This window comes from Urocampus carinirostris, chromosome 6 (genome assembly GCF_059441175.1).
Source record: "Urocampus carinirostris isolate Australia breed hairy pipefish chromosome 6, RoL_Ucar_1.0, whole genome shotgun sequence".
Classification (NCBI taxonomy): Eukaryota; Metazoa; Chordata; class Actinopteri; order Syngnathiformes; family Syngnathidae; genus Urocampus; species Urocampus carinirostris.
The window spans coordinates 15,860,729-15,885,682 of record NC_142354.1 but is presented as its reverse complement, the minus strand read 5'-3'; the positions used below and the strand labels follow the sequence as shown (position 1 = coordinate 15,885,682).

General features: G+C 43.5%; 1 protein-coding gene across 4 annotated transcripts; it reads left to right on the top strand.

The window, feature by feature from the left end:
- The first annotated feature begins 5,820 nt into the window (after nt 1–5,820).
- prdm2b (PR domain containing 2, with ZNF domain b) lies at nt 5,821–23,634 on the top strand. 4 transcript variants are annotated; one of them, XM_088338039.1, is made up of 4 exons: nt 5,821–5,965; nt 13,666–13,738; nt 13,982–18,306; nt 22,457–23,634. In XM_088338039.1, the coding sequence occupies exons 2-4, from the start codon at nt 13,720–13,722 to the stop codon at nt 22,472–22,474; spliced, it is 4,362 nt and encodes a 1,453-aa protein (XP_088194165.1). In that variant the 5' UTR covers nt 5,821–5,965; nt 13,666–13,719; the 3' UTR covers nt 22,475–23,634. The 4 variants fall into 4 exon arrangements, with proteins under 4 accessions (XP_088194165.1, XP_088194166.1, XP_088194167.1 ...); XM_088338040.1 differs by having other exon boundaries at nt 5,834–5,960; XM_088338041.1 differs by having other exon boundaries at nt 5,834–5,965; nt 13,669–13,738.
- The last annotated feature ends 1,320 nt before the right edge of the window (nt 23,635–24,954 follow it).

Genomic DNA, 24,954 nt, shown 5'->3' with positions numbered 1-24,954 from the left:
TTTTCTGTTGTTGGTCTGTTGTTTTCACGATGCGTTAAAGTCAATCTCCCTCCCCCAAAATATTGCCATTTGCTGCAATAGACATCTGTTGTAGTCTGTACTGTCTGTAGTTTGCAATAGTCTTTGATCTGTGCAGCCCTTTGAGACTCTTTGTGATTAAGGGCTAAACAAATAAACAGGACTTGACATCTAATTAAAATAGTGAAATGCTGGGATTATGAATATGTTATAAAGCCTCTGAGAAGTTGTAGAAAATGCTAGTTATGAATTGGGATGAAATAGAATGTCTTTATGGTCATGACCTTCAAAGCTGTCCCATATAGTGCACATACACACTTAGAATTCAAGGAATATATAAGTAGAATTTAAAAGTAGTGCAATTAACAATATGCTAAAAAATATCTAGAGTCACACGATACAGGACAGGTTCATGGTTCGGTTCAGGGATCCCTTAACCGTATGGGTCCTCGGGACACCAATGAGGACGCAACTCGAAAGAGCCTTATCCACTGTTTAAGGTCCCTGGCCTGTTCTTAGGTCGCAACAAAGTTGACACCGTTCCATTCTTTAATGTTGACCGCCCAGTTCTTCTTCTGCCCCCTTGGACTGTGCCTTGGAGAATGATCCTGGTCAGTCCTGATGATCTTGTGAGGTGACCATACCACTGAAGTTTCCGTCCAGGCACAGTTGACTACAGTTCTTGGTAGGGTCCAATGTGCCCTTTGATGGTGTTGCCCACCATTTGTTGGTCACATGGGAGAAGTAACTGATGCCTAGAAGTTTCCTGTACCATCGCATCTCCATGGACTGGATTTCCTTTTCCAGTTTTGCTGTGAGAGTCTAGAGGAAGATGGAAGTAACCAGCGCTTGCATATGTCTGATCCTTGATTTCACTGCTATGTTCGTGTCCCTCCAGATGGGTTTTAGTCTGGCAAGTGCGGCTGTGGTTTGAGCTATCCTGGCCATGAGTTCTTGTTCTGACCCCTCTTCTGATATGATAGCTCCAAGATGTTTTATTTTGGTGACAGGTTCTAGATTTCTATGGTTGATGGTGATGGTAATCAGTTTTTTTTCTATACTGATTCCCATACTATACTAAGTCGATGCTTTGTCAAGGCGATCGACCAGATCTGGGAGTTCCTTTGAGTTTCCTGCCAATCCGATAATATTAGCAAAACGGAGGTGAGTGACAGTTTCCCTCCAATACTAACTGTACCTTCATGTTGGTCCAGGGCTTCTGTCATGATCCTCTCCAGGATGATGTTGAATAAAGTGGGAGAGAGAATGCAGCCTTGTCTCACACCAACTGTGGTTCGAAACCACGATCCAATACCTCGGCAATCACGAAACCCTTAATCACTAGGGTTGTTTGGGTACCACTTTCTGTGGTGTGTCTTGGGCAAGTACAGCCTGGCGGTACCCATTCCCCTCCCGTCTGTTTTTTGGGGGGTAGAGGCTTTTGCTCCCTTACATGAAACAGTGCTGGTTTCCATGTTTACCAGTACCAGGAAAAGCCTCCTGATCTGATACAGCACCTTCATCATCTGGTCACCATTGTTTTTCAGTGTGAAGCGTCTTCCAACTCTTCAGAGATGAGCCGGACCCCCCCATTGAGCACTGGGGTTATTTAAGATTATTGAGGCTCATTTTGACGATTATCTCATCTCATCTCATTAGCTACACCGCTTATCCTCAGTAGGGTCGCGGGGGTGCTGGAGCCCATCCCAGCAATCATCGGGCAGTGGGCAGGGGACACCCTGAACTGTTTGCCAGCCAATCGCAGGGCACACAGGGACAGACAACTCACTCGCTCATTCACACCTAGGGACAATTTGGACTGGCCAATTCACCTGAAATGCATGTTTTTGGAATGTGGGAGGGAACCGGAGCTGGATTTGAACCCACGCAGGAGGTTCCCAAGACATGAACTGTGCCGCACATACGCTAACCACTGCGCTGCCGTGCTGCCCATTTTGACGATTATTTTTGCCCTAAATAAAGGTGCAAGCAAATTTCGTTTATAAAACTGTCACAAAATACTGCTAATGAAAAGTTTGCGATACATTAAGAAAATAGGTAAAATGGGCCAATCAATTTTTTACTGCACAAGATGAGTTTAATTGTCTATTTGTTCATAAAGGGAGCATTTCAGCCTATTGAATTGGAAACTTTTATACAAATCATATTCTTTTACAAATAAAAACTTGTAAGAGTAATGAAAACGTAATATCTCCTTTTTAAGCACTAAATTTGATCATTTGCATTGAAAACTTTAGGGCAAGGGTGTCAAATTCATTCTAGCTGGGGGCCACCTGCTTGAACAAATTCTTGGGGGCCGGACTAGTAAGTTTAAGAAAAAGGGAAAGTGAGATAAAAAGAGCGAGACGGAGCGAGGGAGACAATAAGAGAGAGAAAGAGAAAGGGGGAAATGGAACACAACTGAAAGGGAGAAAAAAGAGGGAAAGAAAGAGACTGAAAAAAGAATGTGAGAAAAACATAAATGAGAGAAAAATAAGACGGGGGAGAAAAAAGAGCTAGAAAGAGATGAAAAAGACAAAAAGATACATAAAAAGGAGAGAGAGACAGGGTGAGAAATAAATGAAAAAAGGAGGAAAGAGGGAAATAGAGAGAAAAAAAGAGAGGAAGAAAGACAAAAGAGGAAAAAAGGAAGTTACCAAATACCAGAAATACCACTACAGTTGCTTTGCAAGTGGTGCCCAGCTTGGTTGACATCAAGTGGACATTTTTTAAACTGCACCTCATTTTTCTCTTGCACTTCTCTCAGTTTTGTGATGGACAGATTAAAACCCTTGGGGGACTGCCTGTTTGACGCCTCTGCATTAGGGTTATTACAGAAGTGTTTTATTGCATGCTTCGGCGACACCCAGTGGAAATATAAAAAAACTGCAGGTTAACATTTAACCAGAATCGGCTCATTTTTTTCCTGTGCCTCTCTCAGCATCATCTCCCAGGTCGTATTAAATCTGTGTGCCTGATACGGCCTGCGGGCCGCAGTTTGGCGACCCCTGATATAAGAGTATCCAGCCATCCAGGGATGAATAGAATTCGAATTTCTTCACTGTCGTTGATAACAATGAAGAAAACATTTGTTTACAAAGAGATTAGACATGGAACTCCAGGATAAACACATCATAAAGGAGTTAAAAGATCTGAAGCATATCAAGATAAATATAAGCAAAAATATTTACAAACTTGTGTTTTCAGACCGGCCCAAACTGTAAGCGCATCGGAACAATATCATTCCAAAATAAATTGTTAAACAAGATATGAATACCAATTATTTTCTATACGTAGGCAAAACATTCTGGCATACGGTGTCAATGTGTGGTATGCTGGGAGAAGAAATGACATAGAGATTAATAAACACAGCCAAAACCATCATTGGCTGCTCTCTGCCCAGTCTGGAGTACATCCCTGGCGATACTGTAGCAGAGCCATTAACATCATAAAAGACGCTTCACACCCCGGTAACCACCTCTTTGACCTGTTGCAAAATTCAAAACTAGGACTAACAGGCTCAGAGAGAGCCTATTCCCCAGGGCCATCACCACCCTAGACGAGAGCACAGAACTGTTGCTGATAAACGTTATCGTACAAAACTGAAAATATATGTTTTGTGACTTATGTTTTTAAGAAGTTAGCATTTTTGTGTGCAAGAGTGTGTTTAGATGGCAATACAGCAAAGGCATCTGACAGCAACCTAGCGGGTCAACTCAAGTGTTCTAGAATTTAAGAGGCCTCTTGTAACAATTGCCCCCAATATTATTTGGTTGAACATTTTGTGTTTTTTATTGAGCATTCCACATCAAACATTTTCAAATAGAAACAAGGTCAGACACGAGAGGAAAGCAGTTGCACTGTTGCTACTTTTTAGGGGGCGCAGACATATTGACAGGGAAGGTGCCAAAGTGCACCGTGAACGCATCACAACCAGATTAGATGCTCACTGTCCCAAATCTCCCCCACTCCTCTGGGTTGGGGAGGCGGAGACGGCTGGGCCGCGAGGCGCTGTGCGATTGGTCCTTTGCGTCATCAATCACTTTCAGCAGCCAATTGCTTTCGGAGACAGAAGGCTGCCGGCTGGCTGCTCGGGATGAAAATGTCTGCTCTTTTTCAGAGAACCGGCGTTTTTGGCTCGGCTCACTGAGAAGATCCGATTCTTTCGTGTCCCAAACGGTTCTCGATGATATATCACTAATATGAATGAATTAAGCACCAAATTCAATCATTTTGAAAATGTATGTTGGCACTATATTCAAATACACTTTATTGTTGAACTTTTACACCATTTGAACATACAAATTTTCCGTATTAAATGACACAAAGATGGTGCCACTCTAATCCACCAGTCACAAGTGCATTGAAGTGTGTGTGAGAGAAAAGGAGAAAGAGCGAGAGAGACACTGAGATAAAGAGGAATAAAGTGAGGGAGATATAGGGTGGTGAAAGAGGGCGGGATAACGGGAGAAACAATGGGAGAATGAAAAATAAAGCGAGAGTAACAAAAGAGTAATAGAGAGGAAGAAAGGAATAGAGAGAGAGGGGTGGAAAGAAAGAAAAGGGATAGAAAAGGAGACAGAGGGGGGTCAAGGGAAAGAATGGAAGGGAGAGAGGAAAGGGAAAGAAAGACAGAAAACGAGAGAGTGACAAAAAGTAAGAGAGGGTAAGAGTGAGAGAGAATAAAAGATGAAGACAGCCAAAAAGGAAGACAGAATGAGAGATACGGAACGATAAAGAAAAGACAGTGAAAGAAAGAGAGCTAAAGAGAAATGTAGAGAAGAAGAGCAAATGAGTGGCTAAGAGTATGAGAAAGACACAGAGAGAGGGGAAATAGAAACATGATAAGGGCGAGAGAGCGAGAGAAAGGAAATGGGAAAACATAATAAGGGAGAAAGAGAGAGAGAGAAAGGAAAGAAATAGAAAATATGATAAAGGAGAGGGAGAGAGAGAAAGGAAATAGAAAAATATGATATGGGAGAGAGAGTGAGCGAGAGAAAAGAAGTAGAAAAACATGATAAGGGCGAGAGAGAAAGGAAATAGAAAAATATGACATGGGAGAGAGAGAGAGAGCGAGAGAGAGAAAAACATGATAAAGGAGAGAGAGAAAGGAAATAGAAAAACATGATAAGGGAGAGGGAGAGAAAGGAAATAGAAAAAATACGATAAGGGAGAGAGAGAGAAAGGAAATAGAAAAATATGATTAGTAAGAGAGAGAGAACGGAAATTGAAAATATGATAAAGGAGAGGGAGAGAGAAAGGAAATAGAAAAACACAATAAGGGAGAGAGAGAGAGAGAGAGAGAGAGAGAGAGAGAGAGAGAGAGAGAGAGAGAGAGAGAGAGAGAGAGAGAGAGAGAGAGAGAGAGAGAGAGAGAGAGAGAGAGAGAGAGAGAGAGAGAGAGAGAGAAAGGAAATAGAAAAATATGATATGGGAGAGAGAGAGCGAGAGAGAGAAAATAAATAGAAAAACATGATAAGGGGGAGAGAGAGAGAAAGGAAATAGAAAATATATGATATGGGAGGGAGAGAAAGAGAGAGAGAGAGAGAGAGAGAAAGGAAATGGAAAATTTGATGAGATAGAGTTAGAATAAGAGAGACACAGAGATAAACGAATAAAGTGAGTGATGAAGAGAGATAAAGAGACAGAGAGATAGGGGGATAGAGAGAAACAACGAAAACGGGAAAACAGACTAGCGAAAAAGAGAGGGAAATAGGTAGAACGAAAGAATGAAAGAACTCGCGAAAGAAAAGAGAAACAAAACAACAATCCAATAAAAGCCTCCCGAAGAGAGCCGACTCCTCATCCTTCCCAGATCCGGTCCTCCGAGCCATTTCGTCGACGAACGCCACCTCACTCCTGGCTGCTGGTGTGGTACAGCACGGTGCGAGGCGAGCGGAGATAACAGCTGCACCGGAGGAAGAAAGGAAAAAGGTCTCTCGGTGAGGTGAGGCCCCCGCTTTGAGGACGCCATATTCGCACACACCGAATGACACTTTCCCCACTCACCGGACACGCTTCGCCTCTTCTCGGCTAACCTCGAATTCCGATAGTGGTCACCCCTGCTAAATCATTAGCACTTGGGAGCTAAGTTGAGCTAGCGGCTAGCATTGGGAGGCTAGTCGGTGAGTGTGAAGGAGGGAGGAGGAAGAGGAGACGCAGGAGGAGGGAAGGAGGGCGGCTTTTTGCTACTTTTACACCCGGTATTAAAGTCGCCGCTGCGGGGTAACGATGCCCCGGACGCCGAACGGCCGCCGGAACTCATCTTCCCTTACGTTACGGAACCCCTTTCCCCCCGCCCCCGCTTGAACGGCTCTTCGTCGGGGATGTGACCTTCCCCAGCTCCCGAAAGCCATCCATCGGCGAGCCTCCACTTGATGGTGGCCTAGCGCAGTTAGCTAAAGCTAAACCGAGACACAAGGGTTAAACGTTTACCCACCAAATATCGCTTGAATGTGAATACCCCCCCCGGTTCCGAACGTTTAAAGGGAGAATTCGAACCGAGAACTCCGGCGGAATAACCAGTCGGTCGGGTTGTTGTCAAGACGGGCAGATGCTAAGCTAGGCGGCTAGCCCGGGAGCCTATTTTCTCACATTTCAGTTGAAAATCGAATTAACTTTCGCGTCCAATGCTTCTACCTGGACTCTAAGTTTGGACGAAGGTATACCTGTCAACCTCCATGCCCTTACAAACTGTCGTATTTTCCCATACAAAATATTCTTACACCATATTTTTTTTCCCAAACGTGTTTATTTATGTAGTTTACATGTTATATTGTACATGTGTTTCGTTAAATCATATACATTGTCAATTAACATTTTGTTGTGAGACATGAATGAGGTTTATTTTAAAATAAAACCTTTAAAAATGAAGTTGCTTGGACGTTCACTGTAGTAGGAAAAAATACATGCAAATATAATTAAGTAGAATAATACATTTTCTTATTTCCTGCATTAAATTCTTAATATACTTAATATAGTGATATACTGATTAAAGGGATAACCACAAACCTGTCTTTTTTCATTTTCTCCTTTTATACTTCCTTTTTATCTTAACTTCTTTATACGATATAATAATTCGTAATATAATGCATCAAAGCAAGTGAGCCGTTTAAGAGCCGGCCGGCTCTCTTTCGTGAGTTGAGCCAAAAAAGCAGCTTCTCTAAAAAGAGACGGACTTCCTTTTACTACACAACAACCACAGAATGATGCAGGCGACAGACGCATGCGCACAGTAGCATCAAACCGCTCGCTTCGTTTGCGACAAAAAAAAAAACCGATACAGAGAGAGGCTACCGCGGCGAACCCGTTTGACTTGATTGATTTGCCGTTTCGTGATAGTTGGTGTATACCGGATGGTACCCATCATTGACAAATTTGCGTTTTTCCGGATTTTCTTGTACGTCGTACACCTCTTAAAATGCATAATAAACGTACTTTGTACGGCAAAAACATACAGGTTGACAGGTATGTGAAGGTCATACGATAACCGAATCAGAACCAGACGTTGTTCCTTTGAAGTTGAGCTATTGTGTAAAACCAAATAGTACATACTATGATGGGTGGACAATCACACAAAGTCGTGGTTTGATTTGAGTTTTGGACTCATAATGTTCAACTAACTTGGGAGTAAATGCCTCGCAGTGCGTTATGGACTTTGGACACTGTTTTTTGTGTGTGCCAGTAACAGATAAATGTATCTTAGGACACGGATAAGTCTTCCTTCTCGGCTTATGTGAGTGGAGTCTTAATGCATGGATACTGCTTAATTGGGAGACATGGTTGGATTTGAAGGTTTTCAAGGGGTGTGCAGCTAGGTTATCAATTTAAGGTATTATTACTGCACTTGAGGATCAATATTACGGTGCTATGAGATAGAGAATTGTCTGTATTGTCGTTGATATTGTCGTTGTGAAACATTGTATGCCACTAGAGTAGACACGGCACTCCAGGGTAAACGTGTAATACAGATGATGCCCGACTTACAAAGGAAATAGGTTCCCGACGATCGTTTGTAAGTTGAATTTGTTTGGAAGTTGCTTCAGCGCTATATTTTGTATGTTTAAGGTTTATAGAAGAATGTTTAAGGCTTGTATAAGTCACCTGTATTGTTGTGTACTAAAAACTAAACATTTCATCAAATAATATGCTATATAAAGAGAAATAAAGTGAAATTTAACTCACTTTTGGAAGATGAGCTTCAAGAGTTAGGCAATTTTCTCCTCCTCCGTGGTTAAAAGTGGCCAAAAAAGAACGATCCAACTATATTCCCAACTGCATCAAGCTTTCTAATTCCACTTTCATTTCAAAAGAAACGGCTCACCTCTTTACACTTTACACCAACCATATTGAATAGATAATAATAATAATAATAATAATAATAATAATAATTTCCTTTGTATTGTCATTCTTTGTAACAATGTACACAGAACGAAATGTCGATACACCTGACCCGTTGTAGCGAGTCGGTGCAGCCGCAGCCAGAGGGCGCCGCCATTATACCAATTAGGTATGTCTCGGTCGAGGCGCGAACCAGCGACCTCCCAGTCTCAAAGCGGGCACACTACCATCTAGGCTACTGAGCTGGTGCACGAGATATTAAACAATAAAAATGTCGAAGTTCTCAGCGTGCTGGAGATACAGTATAGACAGTTTACACACGAACTATGAAGTAGAAGCTGGATTTTTTTCTTCAGGGTGGATGCTGGGTGACCTGTCACAGCGCCACACGCCGGTAGAGGCGGGAAGAAGCCCAATAGCACTGTCCTGTACTTAAGAAAAGGGTGCACACAATACAAAATCTAACTTACAGCAACTTCTGGATATCTTTCGACATCCCCAAATAACTTCGTATCTACCGTTTTCAGTAAGTCAAATGCTCATAAGTAAGGGAGCGTCTGTACAGTGACTTTGAAGTGAAAAAAGAAAATAATAATTACAACATAGTGCTTAGAAAAACTGGCCTGAGTTATAGTAATAATGCAGGGAAGAATAGTGCATTGTAACAATAGTGCAATGAAAACAAGTGCAATAACATTCAGCAGCAACAGCAAGAAACCCAATATAATTCACCATATTTACGTAAGCATATATATATATATATATATATATATATATATATCATCTCATTAGCTGCACTGCTTATCCTCAGTAGGGTCGCAGGGGTGCTGGAGCCCATCCCAGATATCTTGGGGCAGTGGGCAGAGAACACCCTGAACTGGTTGCCAGCCAAACGCAGGGCAAACAGGGACAGACAACTCGCTCGCTCATTCACACCTAGGGACAATTCGGACCGGCCAATCCACATGAAATGCATGTCTTTGGAATGTGGGAGGAAACCGGAGTGCCAACCCAGGCAAGCACGGGGAGAACATACAAACTCCGCACAGGAAGTCCGGTAGCTGGATTTCAACCCACACAACGTGCATACAGACTGTAATAACAAAGATATTCAAGTACTTTATGTCAACACTGTTGAACTATAAGTTTGCCGTAAAGCTGTTGTTAATATTTTTACAAATGATGCGTACTATATAATATATATATATATATAAAATCACTTTTTTTCTCGGTTTCGTGAAATATATATATTTTTTCTCAGTTTCATTTGGCAACAACAGAAAGAGAATTAAACTAAAAATTTTCGCAAGCTATGTTTTCAGTTTGTTTAGTTGTGTGATGGCCCTGGGGAAGAAGCTGTCTCTGAGCCAGTTTGTCCTAGTTTTGAGCGACCTGTAGCGCCTACCAGAGGGCAACTGGTCAAAAAGGTGGGAATTGTTTTTAATAATCTTAATGGCTCTGCTACAGTGTCACAAGCAGGCAATGTCTTCTCGACTGGGTAAAGAGCAGCCAATGATCTTTTGGTCTGTGTTGAGAACTCTGTAGTTTTTCCTGTCCGCTGCTATGCTACCAGCATACCACACGGTGATGCCGTATGCAAGATTACTTTCCACTGAGGGTTTGTAGAAGGTAACCAGCAACTTCTGTTCCTGGCTATTCCTCCTGAGGATCCTAAGGAAATGGATTTGCTGCTGGGCCTCCCCCACCACAGCACTGGTGTTAGACCTGGAGAGGTCGCCAGAGATGCGCACGCCCAGGAGTTTGAAGGAGTGGATTTTCTTTACACAGTCTCCATTTGGAATAAGTCGGTCTGGGTTTTTGCTTTTCCGCCTGAAGTCAAGTATGACTTCCTTGGATTTTGTGGTGTTCAGTATTATTTTTTTTTCCGAACACCACAACCTCAGCATCTCAACTTCCTTCCTGTATGCATTCTCATCCCCGATCAGAGACGAGTTTCACTAAGGTAGTGTCCTCAACAAAAATCACAGTTGTGATCGTGGGCTGGGTTGATGAACAGTCAGAGGTATAAACGGTGATCACGAGGGGTCTCTACTTATCCTTGGGCGGATCTGGTGCTCAGCGTTAGATGTGGAGGCAGAGTTTCACGGCCTGCGGGAAACGACGAATGCTCAATTAATTCACAATAAGAACAATCCTTCCCCTTTTCCACCCAACAATGCAGAATGTCATAAACACGCTACAACAAATGGAGGGAAAAGACGATGTCAAAGCACACACTAACCATCTAACTGTTTTAATAGCCTTGGGTCGTCCATTATTTCAACCAACTTAGACATTTTGGTCCACAAGCAGCAAAACGGTCCCAGGATAAAGACTAAGCAGGGGTCTCCAAAAACACCAGTTACCATTAAAATCACGATAAAAGGACAGATGATTGTCTAGAACTGGGGTCTCAAACATGGTGCCTGCGAGTTCCAGGGTGCCCTCTCAACAGCCGTGGTGCCTGCTGACCTGTGGTGAAAATAGCTCACCACTGCTAGGTCATTGTGATTTTCTTGTAAGCGGATTTTCTTTGGGTGGTTGACTGAGTCTATTTAACCCTACTTCCTAGGAAGGAGCAGGTTCTCACACACCACCTAGTGACTTTTTATGTATGTGCCTGTAGCATGCCTCTCAATTACGTCACTTGGGTTATATGTCAACGTTCACCCACATCCTCAAAACTAATCATTAATATTTGTGGCTTTAAATGGTTTTCAATGATCATGTACTGCACATACAGGCGATAAGACTTATGTTACAAGTTTGTTTGCATTTAGATTTAAGTTATGTCACCAGCACAGGAAGAAACTGCCAAAAAACAATAATCTTTGATGTATTACTCAAAATTTCTGAACAAAATAGTTTCTCCCCAGTGATTTAGAATCTCGAATTAGTATTGTCACACGGCGCTGCCCGTCAATGCCCGGGTCTAGCTTATCTTTGAAGAGCGGGATGACGATTTTCATCAAAAAAATAACGGCAACTAGATGCTAAAGGTGCTGTATCTGAGTCAGATCTGGAGGCTTCTGCTACTGGTAATCACGAAAAACAGTACTGTTTCGTGCGAAGGAGCAAACCTCAACACCAAAAAACAGCCTGGAGAGGGATAGGTGCTGTCAGGCTGTACTTGCCCAAGACACACCAGGCGGAGTAGTGCTCCAACAATACAGGTTGTTAAGGGACCTGCTAACTGGGAAACAACATAGTAATAACAAGATTAGTTTTTTATTTTAGAAATGCTTGCCAAATTTGGGGCCCCCTTGCGTTAGCTGGCCACAAAAAGTAGCTTGGTTTGAAAAAGGTTGGAGACCCCTGGTCTAGAATATTTTTAACTTGCACTGCTTTATAGCCAACTGTTGACCGCAGCTATGCAATATAGTTAACAGAACTGGAAACACATAATAATTATGATAATTGTAAGAATAATGTGGTCCCCAATTTTAACGTGGGCCCTTGCAAACTTTGCCTCGCCCTTATTGGCTCGTGCCATTAAACCCTGCTTCTGATTGGTCGCCACTTTTAATCTTTGAAATGTGACAATTCTTGTCGGCCAAACACTGCATCAGTCAATTAACAAACTGAAAGTACAAATCCTAGAAAAAAAAACGTTGGGTTTTTTTTTGGTTACACAATCCACTTTATCACATAGCGCTAATAATTAGATTTCGTTTAGTCGTGCTGCCCTAGTGTTTGTGACATTCTGTATTGTTTGTTGGAAAAAAAAAGGATTTTTCTTATTGTGCATTGAATGTTTTTATAGAGCACTTTGAACTGCATTTTTGTCTTATAAGTGCTATTCACAGGGATCAGAATTTTCCGCGGATTTCCGCTGTTTTTGAACCCCAACCTCCGCCCTGCTTTATTCCTGGACCCTGGCTATTTCAGCTGAAAATGAAAATCTCCATTCTGATCCCTGTATTCAAACGTTATGTTTTTAGGGTGGGTGGGAATGGCTATTCAAACAACTGAAGAGGGTCAGTGGCTTGATGTCACATTTGGATTTTTAAGAATAGCTAAGTGACTATAAAATATTCAACAAAAACGGGGAGTACAATAAGCAAAGTCAGATGAATAATATAATATAACATTATTTTTGGTGTTAATTCATGGCACTGTTATAAGCAGTTACCACCATTCGGTCACAACAGTTTATTAAACATGTACCATATTAAGCATTGAACATTATTAACATCACATTTTTAGAAACCAATGACAGAACTTTACGTTTACCATAATAATGTAAACAAAGATGCCTTTCCAAAACGCACGGATTTAACGTTGACTGCACTTATTCATCAAATAGCAGAATAATAACTAAAGCATGTATGAAAATTAAGGCTTCGAAATATCTTGTCTGTAGATTCCAAATGTTAGTATTTAGGAATAGTCTATTGATGTTGAGGTTTAAACATTTTAAGCAAAACAAATTTGATTGTGATTCCCTCATCCCCCTGCATTGCATTAAAATGGTGACTTAATCGTCTTGTCTTAAATGAGAGCTTTTTTTTCCTCACAACTCGGTTTGATGTGCGTTTCCAATCTTTTATTATTTATTGGAAGTAGGGTTAAACAGAAATCAGGCAAACAGTGAAAAAAGAAGTTTTCAAGAAAATGACCCAGCACTTGGGACTATTTTCAGAACAAGGGCACCTCAACTGCCCTTAGGTAGCACTGCATGATATTTCGATAACAGCAGTCTGAGATTGTTTGTATTGTTTCAAATTTGGGATTATTGTGGTACTCGTCTTCTAATCCGTTTCAATTTGAATTTCTTCCTTTCGTTTTTTTGGGGGGTTGTTTTTGTAGTTGGCTAATCTTACAATTCCAAATTTGGGTTCCCGGGCTCTCTAATTGGGGTTTAACAGGAATGTTGTAAAGATCTATTGAATTTTCTTGAAAATATTTGTCGTTGTTTTTCAGGTGGGAAATTTGCGGTGTCACAAGTACTAGGGGTGTCGATAATTGCTATTGTGACTAGATTTTAATCACTTATTGGAATTGGCCTTAGTACACGCAATAGTTCAATTAGAAATGCAATTTTGGATAACTAGAGCTATCTGAATGAATTGTTTACATTCTTAGATTGTGATAGCGATGTTGACAAAACGTATTATTTACTTATTTATTTATTTTCGCAAAGAATAATTGTTGGTAAAATCCATTTGACAATAAAGGCCACTGAGCTAACCCAGAAAATATACAATAACTTCAATCCCTTCGTTGAAATACAGGGTTATGTGAGCTTTAACCACAAATATCATGCAATTATTAATTCATTTTTGTCTTTTTTTTCTCTGCAACCAGAAGAAAATCCCCAAAGCTGATTGGCCTGACTTGTTTGGAGGCAAATCTGTGGACATGTGGGATGGAGGAAAAGGCAAGTTGATTTTCTGTAATTTGATGTATTTGTCAGCTTTCATTATGTTTCCTGCAAAAAGCTGAAGCAAGATTTTTAGTGAAATGAAAATTGCCAAAAAGCAGACATGCCACATGTTTTTAAATATGTCCGAGCAAGCTATTTGTTCCTCCAATACTGTGTGACCTTTAAAATACAATATTAAATACATGATCTTGCCTGTTAATGGTTTATTTCTCTGGCATTTTTGATGATTCCTGACAGATGTGAAGGAGGCAGATGAGAGACCATTATTGCAAGGACTGTCCAAAGTCCCCCCTACGGAAATGACCGACCACAGGGATGTGCAGGTCATGTCAGCTGACATGATTGATGGGGCAAAAGAGGAAGAGGATACTAATGATTTGCAAACCCCAGATGAAGCACAAAATCAAATGGACCAGATTGACATGTTCCCCAGAGGAAGAAGCCTATCCCCACCTTCCCCACCTTCACCGCCTCATGGGCAAGAACATGAGCTCGACACCGATCCCGACTTCGACCCATTACTAGATGTCGACCCACACGGAGACCCGTTTCCTTGTCAGCACTGTGAACGACGCTTCTCCACCAGGCAGGGTCTTGAGCGTCACATACACATTCACACCGTCAGCGGCCAGCCAGCACAACTGTTCAAGTGCCGATACTGTAGCAAGTCCTTTGGCTCACAGGTGGGTCGGCGGCGCCACGAGAGAAGGCACGAAAGTGGCCTGAAGAAGAAGCCTGGCTCCTTGGCGGGAACTGCTCATTTGCTCAGCCCTTTGGCACAGGCAGATGTTTCCAGTCCCGACTGCACCAGCCCTACAAGTAATTTGGCCGCTTTGGGTTCGCAGCTTACTGGAGGACCCGCGCACTTTTCTGAAACGACGACCGAGACGTCGGGGCCCCACGTCGACTCTCAGTTTGTTTTAGACGAAAACGGGGCATCAAAAGAGCTCCATCCTTGCAAGTACTGTAACAAAGCGTTCGGTACACACACGAACATGCGGCGGCACCAGCGCAGAATACACGAACGGCACTTGTTACCCAAGGGCGTTCGCCGGAAAGGCATGTTGTTGCAGGAACCTTTAACACAGACACGAACCGATTCATCGCTCGACAACAGCCCCGCCCTCGTGTACGTACCCAGCGCCGACACAGAGGATGAAGCTGACCGGGATGATTACGCAGTAGACATATCCAAAAACATCTCTGAAAACTTGAGTTTTTACATAGACGGTAAAATCGTGTCCAGCAGCGCCGTGAGTAGCTGCGAAGTCATCGAGGTGGACACTCGATCCGCGGCCTTGTTTGGTCTGGACACAGTCATCATCAGCCCCAGTCAACTCAGTCAGGCACTGAAGGTGGAGCCTAGAGCCATCTCCACCAAACAGGTGTCCAACTTCTGTTCGCCATCAACCAAAAGGAGAACGTCTACGCCACCTCTTGTCCCTAGCCTCAAAGTAGAGATGGAAACAGCGTCGTTTAAAGCCTCTTCATCGTCCACGGCATCGCCCTCGCCTAATTTGATCGTGGGTAGCCTTATCCAACAGGCGCCAGATTCGTCCGGGTTGCAACGGGAGAAAACTGTCTATCTGTCGCCTAAGCTCAAGCAGCTCCTTCAGACACAAGACGTCCAAAAGTCAATCACGCTCATAACTGATAGCAATCGGTTGTCCCCGCTTTCTGTCGTACCACTGCAAGGTCCTTCAGGTCGGTTTAAAAGACGAACGGCTTCGCCGCCGTCGTCAACACTGCTCAGTACGCTGTTTGGAGAGGACGCCTGCAAGGCGGAGGCGGTAAGCGCCTACTCCCTCAAGGTGCCTAAGTTTGAGAACCTCCCTGCCTCACCTCTTGGAAACTGTCTTGACAAGGATGACAGTGTTTCCATGAGCTCTTGTGGAAGCAACCATGGCCAAGTTGCATCTGGCAGCGGAGGCAGTGCTTGCAATCAACAACCTTTGGACCTGTCAAACAGTTTCAGTAAGACAGAGGACACCTCATGTAAGATTTCCAGTGATTCCGCTCTTGATTTGAGTTTGCATCGGAAGAGCTTTGGAGAACTGGACTTAAAGGGAAGTGCGGCACCACAACTGCAAGTGAAAAAGAAGAAACCTAACACCAGCATGCTTGAGAAGGTGCTGATGAACGAGTATGTGGGTTTGCCCTTGCCAGCGGAAGAGGGACCCTCGCCACTTGCGGGACTCACTTTCCAGCCGCAGTCTCCCAACGTGGGGTCTGCCCACCCTTCTCCTCCATCATTAACGCCTGTCACCATGAATCCCACCTCACCCGGCACCTCCAGCGTTACATCCACAACTCCACCACCCCCAGTACTACCTACCATGCCTTCGCCTCCAACGACAGTGAATTCGCCCCTCCCGCACCCATCAGATTTGTCAGCCCAGCGACCTCTTCCTGTCCTTTCACCAAATATGTCGCCGAGGTCTCTGGAGCTCCCATCGGAAGAGGGGGGGAGTTTATCTATTTGTGATGACAAAGATGAGGAAAAACAGCATCACACTAAAGCACTGGATCCCCTCAACACTTCACTCCAAGATCCCCTCAATCAGTCTGCACCTCTTGAGCCATCTTCTGTTACCTTGCCTTTAGCAGAAGACATTCCACAGACTGAGGCAAGCAACAGCTTGCCAAATGGCGAAACAAACACAGACGCCAACTCAGGAACTCAAAAGTCTCAAAACTTGGACTCTGCTGCTCTCTCACACAGTCCAGAGTCTTCACCGCCGCCTCTTGTGTCCCGTGACCCAAGCCCAATACCACTTCCACCATGCCTTCCTCACACAGAGATGAAAGAGGAGCCTGAGATTTGCACAGATGATCCCTCTGTCATCAACCATGTGCCTCAGGTTGATGCTGACCTTTCCTCACAACCTCTTGAAGAGAAACGCACTGATCCCTCCACAGCCGAAAAAAACGACTTAACTTACTGCAAGAATTTTGTTTGCAACGTCTGCGAGAGCCCATTCAGCTCGATGAAGGAGCTCAATGGGCACATTACCGAGCATGCGTCAGATTGGCCTTTCAAGTGCGAATTCTGCCTGCAGCTGTTCGGCGATGCAGATGCCCTGTTTTCCCACCGCACCACCTTGCACGGGGTGGGCACCATCTTCTTGTGCTCTGTTTGTTCCAAGGAGTTTGCCTTTTTCTGCAATCTGCAACAGCACCAAAAAGATCTTCATCCAAATGACGTCTGCACTCATACTTCTGTGGAGAGTGGCAAACTAAGGCCGCAGAACTACACAGACCCATCAAGAGCCAAAGAAGAAGTCAGCGTGCCCACACAAGCACAAGGGAACGCAAAGGAAGCGCCTGAACAAAATGAGGCAAAAACTGCAAAGGAAGAGCCTGACGTTAACGGCAATCACCGAGACGACGGCGCCGAGGACCCCAACGAGGAGCTGTATACTACTATAAAGATCATGGCTTCCGAGGGTGGGAAGCCCAAAGGCCCCGACGTCCGCCTCGGTCAGAACCAGCATTACCCTAGTTACAAGCCGCCCCCTTTTCCGTATCACAGCCGATCTCACGCCGGCTCCATGGCCTCGGCTACCAACTTTACCACGCACAACATCCCGCAGACTTTCAGCACCGCCATCCGCTGCACAAAGTGCGGCAACAGCTTCGACAACATGCCTGAGCTTCACCAGCACATTTTGGCCTGCGCCAACGCCAGCGACAAGAAGCGCTACACTCCCAAGAAGAACCCCATCCCCCTCAAGCAAATCGTAAAATCTCCAAATGGAGTAGCGTCGCCCTCAGCGGGCAAGAGTGCCTTTCGAAGAATGGGTCAGCCAAAGAGACTTCATTTTAATCAGGACGTTGGCAAAACAAAAATGAGCGCACTCAGTAAGAAGAAAAACCAGCTGGTCCAGAAGGCGATTTCGCAAAAGAATAAAGCCGCCTCTTCAACAAAAAAGGCTGCCATTAAAACTGAAGAGGAGCAGACCAACGTTTGCCCCCACTGCAGCCGGGAGTTTACCTATCAGGCCAGTCTCAGCAAGCACATGGCTGTCAGCTGCCCCATGAAGCCCGCCGTGAAAAAGACCAAAAAATCAAACGACAAGAAAAAAGAAGTTGTGTCTGGCGCTGACAAAAACATCAAGAAGAAAGACCCTGAAGCGACGAGAACAGAGTCTGAAGTCAAACCTCTCGGAAAGACAAGAGCGCGTAGCTCCGGTGCGGTCGAGCCACACGAACCACTGCAAACGGGCAAAGGCAAAAGTGCGCAAAAGAGGCCCGCTTCGTTCCCGGTGGCAACCAACGCCATCAGCGAGAAAGCCAAAAAGAACCGGCCTCAGGCGTCCTCTGCGCGCTCTCCCGGTGACACCGCAGCACAGAAGCAGTCGGCGAAGACGCAGCGTCCGGGCAAAGCGCCCCCCAAGAAGTTAGCCGAGCCCAAATTGTCGTCGTCGTCGCCGCCTCAGCCCAAGAAAGAAGAACGCTTCTCCCTACGAATGAGAGAGCGGCTCGGCGGTCCCGTCACCAGGAGCTCGCAGATGACCGGCGCCGTTTCGGAGGTCAAAGCTGAGGAGATGCCAAAGCCAGAGGTAAATGTACTTTATTTATACAGCTCTTTACAATCATCCTTTCGGTGTACCAGAGTGACAGTGAAACGCTAAGTAAAATTCAAACCAAAAAGAAATAAAAACAATAATAGACAATAAAAAATATATACAACAGTTACAAATAAGATAAAATAAAAATGTCCTCGCACTACTGAGTATTAAAAGCCACCCTGAGGAAGTGCATTTTTAGCCTGGATTTAGGTGAAAGGCTCCTGAATTAGGTTGTTTGACTTGTTCAATAATGTCCTTATTTGTATATAGGCCCCAACCATAGGCCTGTTTTTGGGGATGCTCAGCCGCCAAAAATTATAGTATTTTAAAAACGATTTTCCTAATAAAGGACAGGATAGGCCTAAATAGAATGAAAGATGCTGGCTAAAATACGAAAAAGGTCAAACAAAACAAAAATGTGAACAACGCAGCGTCGGAAATACTCCCCTGCCTTAAAAAGGTTCAGTCCATTTAATTCCTAGCACCGCTTTCCCGATCCCTTTTCCTCTTTCACTTGGCTCGTGTCACTTGCGGCATAGCGGCAGAGCCTGTGGAGGCCCTGGGGTATTACAGTGAAATATGTAATAATGGAAGCTCAAGAATTCCATAATTCAATTAAAAAGGAGCATTTAATTTAAAAAGGTGCCTTAAACAAACATCTGATCGGCTTTTGAAAATTAAAAGCCTTAAGCAAGATCGATTAAATGAGGGGTGTCAAACAGGCAGCCCGCAGGCTGGATGAGGCTCACTAAGAGATTGAATCCGGCCCATGAGACAATGCGCAGAGAAACACAAGAGAAAAACGAGCTGCAGGTTGAAATATGTCCACTTGATGTTGCCAAAGCCAGGTGCCTCTCACAAAGACGCTGTACTTTTTTTTCTCCCTCACCCTCTGTCTTTGTCTCTCTCTTTTTCTCTGTTCCTTTTCACACTCTCTCTCTCTCTCTCTTTGCCCCTCTCTCTTTCTCTCCTTCTCTTTTCTCTCCTCTCTTTCTATTGCTCTTTGGATTTTTTTCTTTCCCTCTCTTCCTCCCCCTCTCTCTCTCTCACTATTTCTCTTTTTATCTACAGTGGAACCTCGTTTTTCAGTTCGAACAAATCGGAGTCTGACCAAAAATTTCGAGAAATTCTTGCTTCGCTGTTTGGTCAAAAAATTGGAGTTCGAACGCCGGTAATGCGTGAGTGCGTACGCTAGGGTGCCATGCTGAGTGGCGTACGGGTGTTTTAGCCCCTTATGCCTCAGAAGAAAGTCAGTGCAAGCAGCAAAGTTGCTACAGGTGAAAAAAGAAAAGTAGTGCGTACAACTATTGCATTTAAGAAAGAAATAATAGCCAAATATGAAGGAGGTGTGCGAGCGCCTTCTGCTGACCACCACAAAGGTAAGAAATCCTATTCATAAGATTACGATAACGCGAACGTACGATTAGCCTGGGTTAGCTTTATGTGGGTGTTGGAACGGAGCCCCCTTTCCAATGAAGCGCTTGCCACTTGTTGTAGAGCCCCGGGTGCTAAATGACTTGTAAACGACCTGATTTTTTATTTTTACACGTTCATGTTAGCGTAATCTTTCGTACGGAAGATTACGATATCGCGAACATACGATTAGCCTGGGTTAGCTTTATGTTTCCGTTAAACATTCATGGTAACCATTCAGGGTGTTGGAACGGATTAAAACTATTTACATTGTTTTTAATGGGAAAAATGATTTCCGTGATTGAACAAATCGCTTTTCGAACCGGGTTTTCATTCTTCTAATAATGAGTCTATCCATCCATTAGCTGCACCGCTTATCCTCAGTAGGGTTGCGGGGTTGTTGGAGCCCATCCCAGATATCTTCGGGTAGTGGGCAGGGGACACCTTGAACTGGTTGCCTGCCAATTACAGGGCACACAGGGACAGACAATTTGCTCGCTCGCTCATTCACACCTAGGGACCATGTGGACCGGCCAATTCACCTGAAATGCATGTTTTTGGAATGTGGGAGGAAACCCACGCAATCACGGGGAGAACATGCAAACTCCACACTGGAGGTTCGATATCATGACCTCAGAACTGTGCCGCACACGCGCTAACCACTGAGCCACTGTGCTGCCATATTGGGTCTAATCAAAGAAAAGTCATAAAATTTGAGGTAGACCAATAATATCATTTCGGTTTTGTTTTTGTATGTGTTTTCAACAACACCGTGGTGGGTTATTTTAACCCAAGGACTACAGGAGGGCAAAGCTAAGATTAACACTGTAGCAAGCCAGTTAGCATAATGCTATTACGCAGATCCCTGGGTTTTCGCGGTTAATGGGGACCAGAACCACCCGCAAAAACGAACAATCCGCGAAGTAGCGTTCCATTGGCTATCCATTATCAGCAATGCCTATCCTCAGTAGGGTCACGGGGGTGCTGGAGCCCATCCCTGCAGTCACAGGGCTCACAGAAACTGACGACACACTTGCTCGTTCACTTCAATTTGAACTGGCCAATTAACCTTTTGTAATGTGGGAAGAAAGCGAAGTAACCACGAGAAGAACATACAAAATCCGCTCAAGACGGCTCGTAGTTGGATTTGAACCCATGACCTCAGAACTGTGCTGTGGACGGGCTGACCACTCACTGAAGTAGCGTTGCACGTTCATAAAAGCTCCAAAAGGGTTAAACTTTATTGCTGACTAGAATATATGACTGTAACAAAAAAACAAACAATTATAATTCTATAAATGATAACACACAACACATAATAGCGGTTGAAAGGATGGTCTTATTGTCACTTTACAAAAGTAAAATGAAAATGTAGGGTGTCTCCTTTTAGAGGAAGACAGCAATTTAGAGAGGGGCCGGCTAGCTGCGCGCTAGCATCAGGTGTCCTCGAATGAAGACAGATCTCCGTGATGATAACAATCATACCGGCCGTGAATGTAGCAATTTCCCAAGTTGTATCTCCAAGTAATTGTCAGGTTCAAAACAATGTCCGAATGAAATAAGACTTTTGAGTTCCGATCAAATTTTTAATGAACGAAAAGCAAGCACATTTAAACAAGGCAAAATTGCGTTCTTGCGTATCCCACAGACTGAAGCGTGAGCCTCTTTCTTATAGCGTTGTATATATTTCTGATAGGAGGATAGAATAAAGCACGTGCACGTAAGTGCATTCTGATTGGTTTAGGCAGGAATCACATATTTAAATGCAGTGCGTAATGTTGGTCGCTAGATGGCATGTGTGTATAATAAATTATACATCACAACAGTTTATTGTTTGCAAATAGAAAGGAGTCTTGAGAAACTTACCAGCGGCCTCCAAATTGTAGAGACAAAGTTCCTTTGGCTTGGGAGGCTTACGTGCCTGTCCTTGGGTTGTATGGGTTAGCCGAAAGGAGTTCTGTGCACCTGTTTGATAACAGATAGGGAGCCCACCTGTGGCCTCCAAATTCTAGAGACAAAGTTCCTTCTGCTTGGGAAGCTCATGCTCTTGTCCTCGGAGGCGCTTTCTCCAGAAAACGACTCGAAAACGCAACTGCACAATCATTGAGTAAATATAAATGTGTAACAGTAAAAGTATAGAATATAGTATATAAGGCACACTTAGACCATAATTTCCCGTACACTAAAAATGACTACTGATTCGATGTAATCCATTTAATGGCTAATGGGCTTGTCATGACAGAGTTGTTCGCCTAGCCGTTAGCAGAAGGCCAGACCAGCAGCACTGCCCTTGCCTTTTCCCAGGCGCCGCTCGAGTCGCCTTTAGAACCTGATAATAATCCACGAAGCACCTGCTTGTGATCAGCATTTCTTTGCGTTCTTATTTCATTTTAAAGTAAGGAGCCGCTAAAATCTAGTGGACGTGGAGGCAGTGCCCGCCCGCTGTTCGACTAATGGCTTACACCAGAGTCACATCCAACCAACACAGAGCAGCCTCCTTAATCTGTCCCCCGCCAAACACAATGCACGATCCAATGATATCAATGAGTAAAAGGACCCAATGACTTTGTTTAAAAATCCACAAAACAGTGAACCAGCAATAACCAGTAGCGAGGGGTCTCTGTACTAAAGTTTCTTCATTGAACGTATCAGATGGCTCAGCTTATCTGTCTCGGGCATCCTCAAATATAGTCAGGTTTTCGTAACGCAATGTGCCTTTTTGTTCCAGGAGGTGCTGACGAAGTGAGAAGCCACGTGACCTCGTCGGGTTCCCGGGATGCGAGATCTTTTCCGACACTCGTCGGGACGACTCGACTGCCTTGCGGGACTATTCCCTTTTTCTTCCGCTCGTCATCCACACTAAACTGAGCCTGTGTTTTTTTCTTTTTGGTTTAGCCAGCCTTGCAAAAAATGAACTTGTATGAACTATATCGAAAAAAACGTGTCCTTACTTGACCCAAAACAGTAACTTTAGGGCTCCGTCAATGCTGATCTATTGCTAAGGGCAATCACGCATCAGTTCGGGAAATCTGCTTACTCCAGCTTCTCTTGCTTGTTTTTGGGCTTGTTTCGGACAATTTTTCTTTCCCTGTCTGAAACGCACGTTTTAAAACATTTTATGTGTAATTGGACAAATACACATTTCCAAGTCTCTTCCCGCGGCTGCCGGCTTCAGTTCATCCAGTTGCGTCAGATTGAAACCTCCGTTGTGGATTTTTTTGTAAAAGAAAATGTTCTATGGGTTTTTCACACGTGCGGGGAAATGAAATCCGGCAGTCGACCGCAACAATCGGTCCTCAGGAATTTTGCGTGTTTCTGCGAGTGCATGTGTACGGACTGACAACTGTTAATTGCTCCAGTTTGGATCTCAATGACTTCCCATGATGTTTTTTTTCCTCACCGTTTCGTTTGTCTCCGAAAGTTAACGCGGCGATATCGCGTCCGTATCGATCCGAGTCGGGGAAAAAAACAAAGCATTTAACATCCCTCGCACGTCCCTGCAGCACTTTAGTATCAACCGCCAAAACGCGATTGGCCTCGTGAAGCGGACAACGGAATGTACTCGTCAGTGTTTTTCCTTTCAAATCGTGAAAGTCGGGTTCGAAACGCAGGACGGGAACATGCCGAAAAAGTGGAACTGTATCTCATTCCCTTGCATTGTTTTTGTACTTGTTGGATAGCCAGGCAAGGATAACAAAATGGATTCCGGCGTCCCTTCACAAAGAAACGCTTGTAGCATGTCTATGGGAAAAGTCAATGGAACACTATGAATGGATGCTAATTTATATTCCCGGAATGAATCCAGAAAAACTGTTTTGTTTTGCCTTGCAGCGATAATGGAAAAGTTTTGTTTTTAGGATGAACCGACATCCCCAATGACCTCAAGTAAAATGTTGCTATAAATAACCCTGGAAAGTCTTTTTTATGTACTTATACAGGGTTCCAGTAGATCCTTGAAAAGTCTTAAATTGAATTCATGCTTTTAAAAATAAGGCCTTAATTGGCATTAAAATGTTTTAAATCCACATTAATCAGGTCTATATTTGTTTGAACTAAAAAGATTTAGTAACCTTTATCAAATGTTTTTTTTTAACAATTCACAGATTCAACTTCGCATTTATGGTTTGTTCCATGTCTTTAACTTTGGAGTTTTATGTTTTTTTAGACGGAAAAGTTGTTTTAAATTGCCTCTAAATTATCTGACTTTTTTTTGTTTCAATTGAAATTCTTATTTTAGGGGTTGACTCGGTGTTGAATTTGGTTTCAATAGGCATTGAAAAAGTCTTGAATTTAACTTCCCCTAAGCCATAGGAACCCTGTTATACAACTAGTGGACAAACATTTTGAATCACAGGCCATATTGGTCTAAAATATTTAGCAAAAGGGTCGGGCGGTAATAATCTTTGATTATATATTTTCCATCTACAGACGCTGCCCTACTTAGGAATCAGACAATTGTAAGTTGAATTTGTTGGTAAGTTGCTTCAGTGCTATATTTTGAATGTTTAAGGTTTATAGGTTTATATTTTTAAGGCTTGTGTAAGTAACCTGTGTCGTTTTGTACTTAAAAAATAAACATTTCATAAAATAATATGCTCTATAAAAGTACATAAAGTTAGGCGACTGCCGCTTCCGTGGTAAAAAAACCCGAAAAGAAGCGTTCTGACCATTTTCTCAACCGCATCAAGCTTTCCTATTCCACTTTCATTTCTAAAGAAACGGCTGGCTTATTCTTTACACTTTACACCAAACGTATTGAATGGATGCACAATATATTAAACAATGAAAATGTCTTGGCTCTGGAGATACAGTATAGAATGTTTACACACAAACTGGGAAGAGAAAGCCGGATTTCTTCTTCGGATGCTGGGTGACCTCACAGCGCCACCCGCCAGTACTGGCGGTAAGAAGCACTACAGTAAAGTACTGTACTTGGGAAAAGGTGCACAAGACAAAATCTAACTTACAGCATTGTAGGGGAGCATCTGTACTGAAAGTCTCAAATCCAATACTTGAGCATTACATGAGGGAAAAGATGATGTTGGCCTTTTTTTTGACATTTTTGACATTGCTTATTATCAGCAGGGGAGATTTTTGGTCCACTCTCAAGAGTATCAGGCTGGTTACAAATGGATTTATGATCAGTCAACACGTTTCAGGAGTGTCACTTCCAATGTACCGGCTAAGCTGCGCGCGTGCGCAATCGTGCACTGCCTGCACATTCTC